The following is a 5,724-nucleotide window of genomic DNA, read 5'->3' as shown; positions in this document are numbered from 1 at the left end:
CACTAGACTTTTGGAAAGGTGAATGGAAGGTTGACTGTCTGAAAATATAACAACCTTTTTCTTCCACATTCTGATATCTTCAAGTATGCCTTTTAGCCAAACAACTTCTTTAAAGGCCTTAGTTGTGGCCATAAACTCAGTTTCAGTTGTAGATAGAGCTACAGTTGGTTGCAGTTGAGACTTCCAAGAGATGAAACAACTATTTAGGAGGAAGCAATATGAAGTCATAAATCTTCTAGTATCTTTATTTGAGGCATAGTCAGCATCCACAAATCCTTCTAGCTGAGTTTGAGCTCCACATATCTTATAAACCAGACTTGATTTTTGGGTAGCTTTTAAGTATCTTAGAAGATGCTTAAGTTCTTTCCAATGCTCTTCCCTAGGATTTGACATAAATTTGCTTAGAATACTCACTGAGTGAGCAATATCAGGCCTTGTGCTGATCATTGAATACATGACACTCCCGATAGCTTCAGCATAAGGAATCTTCGACATAGCTTTCTTTTCTACTTCAGTTGATGGTGCTTGTTCAATGGTTAAATTAAAATGTCCACCTAGAGGGATATTTACATCTTTAGCATATGTTATTTTGAACTTGTTGACAACTACTCTCAAGTATTGACTTTGAGACAATATGAGTTTATGCTTTTTTCTATCTCTGAGTATGTCAATCCCAAGAATTTTCCTTGCAACCCCCATATCTTTCATTTCAACTTCTCCCTTTAAAACATCTTTCAGCTTCATAATCTTGTTCATATCCTTCCCCATTATTAGCATGTCATCTACGTAGATTAACAAGAAAGTAGGAGCAGTAGAGAGAATATCTGAGTAATATAAACAAGTGTCATAGGCTGACCTTACATAACCAACCTTTGTGACCACAGAATGAAAATTTTCATACCATTGCCTTGGTGACTGTTTTAATCCATATAAGGACCTTTTTAATAGACAGACCAATTCTTCACATTTGATTTTACCTCATATCCCTTGGGCTGATTCATGTATATAGTCTCTTCTAATTTCCCATTTAAAAATGCTGTTTTTACATCCATTTGACCAATTTCCCAATAAAATTAAATAGCCAATGCAAGCATCATTCTTACTATTTTCATCTTAATAACAGGGAATTTTTTTTTTCTTCAGAATAGTCAATACCTTCAACTTGTGTACCAATCTAGCTTTATCCTTCTTAGGGTCTGTATAATTAATACCATCTTTCAGCTTAAAAATCCACCTGCACCCTATTATCTTTTTTCTTTCTAGTTTAGGAACTAGAACCCATGTGTGATTTCCCTTGAGTGACTTCATTTCTTCATTTATTGCCTGTCTCCATTGATGAGCTTCTTTGCATTTTATGGCTTCACTGCAGCTGTCTGGTTCACTTCTTTGAGAGTTAATCATAACTAAAAGTGCATATGCTATTATGCCAGATTCCCCATATCTTGCAGGTGGCTTTATTTCTCTCCTTGTTCTATCTCGAGCAAGTTGGTAATCGTCAAGTTCTTCATCTTGTGAGCTTTATGTCATTTATGTTTCAGCAACTTGTTGGTCTTCACTTGAGGTTTTATCTTGAGTCATTTCCACCTCAAATTGTACCTTATCTTGACTTGTAACCCGCTGACTTGAAACATCAAAAGAACCACCTTCCTCATTTCTCTAAAAATAAAATTCAAATTCATTAAAAATCACATCTCGACTTATTATTACTTTTGTATCTTCAATTTGCAACAGCCTATAATCTTTGGTTCCTTCTTGATAGCCTAAGAACACACATTTGATGGATCTTGCTTCTAATTTATTGCCTACATAATGTGCATGAGCATTACATCCAAACACTTTTAAATGAGACAGAGATGGAGGTTTACCAAGCCATTTTTCTTCTGGTGTTTTAAGATCAATGGATTGACTAGGACTTCTATTAATAAGAACACATGCAGTATATAAAGCCTCACCCCAATACATTTTAGACAAACCAGATTTAATAAGCATGCACCTTACTTTATTTAATAAAGTTCTATTCATCCTCTCAGCAACACCATTTTGTTGAGGGGTGTTTTTCATAGTCCTATGTCTTATAATTCCAATTTCCATACAAAGTTTAGTAAACTTAGCATTAACAGATTCAAGTCCATTTCAGTCCTTAAGGTTTTAACTTTTAAATCCTTTTGATTTTCAACTTGAATCTTCCAAAGTCTAAATTTTTCCAAAAATTCATATTTATGTTTAAGCAAGTACACCCATACTTTTCTACCGTAATCATCCACCATAGACAAGAAATAACGATTACCTATTTGAGTTGGTGTTCTACTTGCTCCCCATAAATTAGCATGTACATATTCCAAGCTCGTGTTGGTATCTCCTTAAAAGTCTCTCTTGAATTTTCCAAGCCCAAAATAAAAATAGCCTATCTATCTCCTTGTATAGACCAATGAATAGAGTAGCCGACCGTTCTTTCTAAAATCTTGTAACTAAAATAAAATACTTTTTATTTAAAAGAAATAAAAAAGCCACGTGATAGTATTTGTGGATAAATTGATACCACAGGATGGCTTGGGTAGAATATTGGTATAACACCTCTACCCATTCAGCCACAAAGTGTACCCTGTTTCGAGCACTCTATGGCGGAGATCTGCCTCCTTTAATCAGATTTCCAGTGCGTACCTCACTTGTTTCAGCAGTAGACACCTTATTGGAAGATCGAGATGCCATCCTTGATGATATTCGCATGCACCTTCTTCGAGCACAACAACGAATGAAACAACAATATGATCAACATCGACACCATGAGGAGTTCAAAGTAGGAGACTTGGTCTATCTCAAGCTGAGACCTTACAGAGAGCAGTCCTTGGAAAAAAGATGCGATGAGAGGCTAGCTGCCAATTTTTATGGTCATTTTAAAGTAATAGCGAGAGTTGGGGCAATAGCCTATAGGCTTGGCCTTCCAGCCACCTCCACCATTCACCCCGTTTTTCACATCTCCCAGCTCAAAAAGGCTCACGACTCTGCACTGTCTTCAGCCACCTTGACTCCTTTGTCCCCTAATTTAGAGTTACAAGTAGAACCTGAAGCGTGCTACAAGTCAGGCAACAAACCAACCAAGGCTTGGGTAACTTTGAAGTTCTCATCAAATGGAAGTCCTTCTGGAATTTGAAGCTACATGGGAGAGTTTTGATATGATCAACACATAGTTTCTAGAATTTTACCTTGAGGACAAGGTGAAAGTGCACCCTCGGGGTATTGATAGACCACCAATTAGGCTAACATACTCTAGGAGGCCAAATAATACTTAATGAACACTAGAAAGAGCTGAGGTGGCACAATTCTTTAATGAGCTGTTAAGTGTTTAGTTAGTACCGACATAAATAGAAAAGTTAGATAATTATATATGCATTGAGATTTATTTGTATAGAAAGAGTAAATGTACTCAGAGAGATCCCAAGCATCTTGAATAGCTTGGAACCATTATAATTCTTTCTGTTGATATCGATAATAGCCTATACTCTAATTCTTTCAAGAACTGGATTGTAACTATAGCCTATCAAATAGTTAATTTGTGATACTGCACAGCCCCTTTTGTTTTGTCTGTATCTTTTAAGTACAACTCTTTTGTTCATATTACATATATAATAATAGAAATATCTCCATATATATTTATTTATATAGTAAAATCTTCATATTAGAATAACTTTCATATAGGAATAAAATAAAATAAATTTAGTCTCAATTTAGAGCCAATTATAAATAAGAAATTCTACATTGTAATAAATTATAATTTGTTTAAATTTTTAAGAAAATTGCATCCGCTTACTAATAATTATTTAAAATATTTATTAAAAAAATACAAATTATGTGTTTGTTTTAAAAAATTGTTTTCGAGTGATCTTATGCTCATAGCAGAACCTCGTAGATCCTTTCGTCATACTCCACATGATTATGCCAATTTACTCATGGTAGAACCTTCTATGATACTTTACATGTTTTTGTTTATATGTTCATGCTAGAACCTTATGTCATATTTCACACAATTCTGCCAATATGCTCATGGCAAAACTTTCAATTAAACTTCACGAGATTATACTACTACGCTCATTGCAGAACCTTTGATCATACTCCACATGATTTTGCCAATATGCTCAGGGAAGAATATTCACTTTTTGAATTCTTTTTCAATTCTTGGATGCTTCATCGAGTTAGTTACCAAATCAACACATCAAATCATCATATTGATTTCTATTTCATTTACAAATATCAAAACTAAACTCGTTGAATCTATATGCTCAAATATTCTACGAAGTTTTTAACTCATTTGCTTAATTAACTAAATCCAAGCGTTTTGAGTAGCTCAATCTTTTTAGGAGAACAAAATGATTAAATCAAAATTTGAAAGTATCATCTCATCACAAATTTACATTTAACACAATTAATTGCTCAAATAAAAAAGTGTTAGCCCAATATCTGTTTCCAAGAGGTGGGTGAATTGAAAATTTAAAACTCAAGTTATCAATTTATGCAAATATTGAAAATTAAATCAATTAAATAGATAAACAAATGTAAAATTAAAGTAGATATTTGAAGTGTAAAGAGTTAAGGGATAGAAATATCAAACTCTTGATTTTACAAGGTTCGGTGAAGCTAAAGTCACCTAAGTCCTTGGTCTTCAAAGCTAGCACAAGCTTTGAGTTCTAATACTGGATCAAGTTATGGACTTGATCAATCCTTTGTACAGCTCGGGAATTTTCACCAAGGTCTTAACCAATCCTCTTACAATAGTTTCTCACAAGGACTATCAACCTCACTCGGATTGTTGAAGAGCCAATCTCACCTATTGATGAGGACACCAAGACTAAAGATCCAAGTCAAGTTCCAGTTGATCCAAGTCAAGAGGGGAGGAATGATGAGGACACCAGTTTAGGAGCTTGATCAATATTTAGCTTCTTGTAATGAGTCTTATTGGATTTTGGCATCTTGTATTTTTATTTTAATCAGTCACTTAATCACGTTTTATTTAGTCTTTGTTTTTTATCTTGTGAAAAGTCAAACACTTGACTTGTGTGAGTCCAATAGTCTTTTTTTTGTAATTTTCGGTTTTCATTAGGAAGACAAAGGGCTTGTCTTTGATGTATTTTTCGGTTTTCATTAGGAAGACAAAGGGGCTTGTCTTGATGTAATTTTCGCCTATATTAGGCCTTGTAAACGTTTGGAAAAATCAGATTATGATGAAATGAAATTTGTGAGTTTTTCTTTTTGAGTTCTTGAAGAAACTATTAGAACTTATCAAGGGGTTCCTTGTGGCGTTCAACCTGACTTATCAAACGGATTCCCATCCCCGTTTGTGGCGTCTTCCTCATACCAAGGTTCGTGCTTGGCTAAGCATTGGGTCGCGGTTCTCCATTCCAATTTCGTGTGTTCTTGGTGGCTGCCATATTTGGTGTCGGGTTTCACCACAATCGTTGGTGTGGTTCATATCACCTATACTGGGTTGTTTACAATATCGGTGTCAACCTCATCTAAATACAATGAAAGGATTTTTGAAGGTGTAAGAACAAAGAAAAACTATTAGATTATGAAATACAATGTAAGGACCTAGAGAGAGATGCAAACACACTAATAAAGATAATCACAAGTTTGACTCTATTGTCCGTGTTTTGACTGAGTGACATATGACATGCATTAGGAGTAATCTAGTGTACACAGAAGCTGATTAAGCTTTTGAGAACTTACCTA

The 5,724-nt window shown here is 34.6% G+C and overlaps 1 protein-coding gene across 1 annotated transcript; it reads left to right on the top strand.

The window, feature by feature from the left end:
• The first annotated feature begins 2,545 nt into the window (after positions 1–2,545).
• Positions 2,546–3,151, top strand: LOC133792284 (uncharacterized). The gene has a single exon (XM_062230189.1). It carries the CDS (start codon positions 2,546–2,548, stop codon positions 3,149–3,151), a length of 606 nt encoding a protein of 201 aa, XP_062086173.1.
• Positions 3,152–5,724: the final 2,573 nt, after the last annotated feature.

The sequence above is a fragment of the Humulus lupulus genome, chromosome 7 (genome assembly GCF_963169125.1).
Source record: "Humulus lupulus chromosome 7, drHumLupu1.1, whole genome shotgun sequence".
NCBI classification, from domain to species: domain Eukaryota; kingdom Viridiplantae; phylum Streptophyta; class Magnoliopsida; order Rosales; family Cannabaceae; genus Humulus; species Humulus lupulus.
This window is presented reverse-complemented; position numbering and strand designations above follow the sequence as displayed.

Coding starts and splice junctions, on each gene's coding strand:
- LOC133792284 (XM_062230189.1), top strand. CDS start 2,546: ATGGCTTGGGTAGAATATTGGTATAACACCTCTACCCATTCAGCCACA.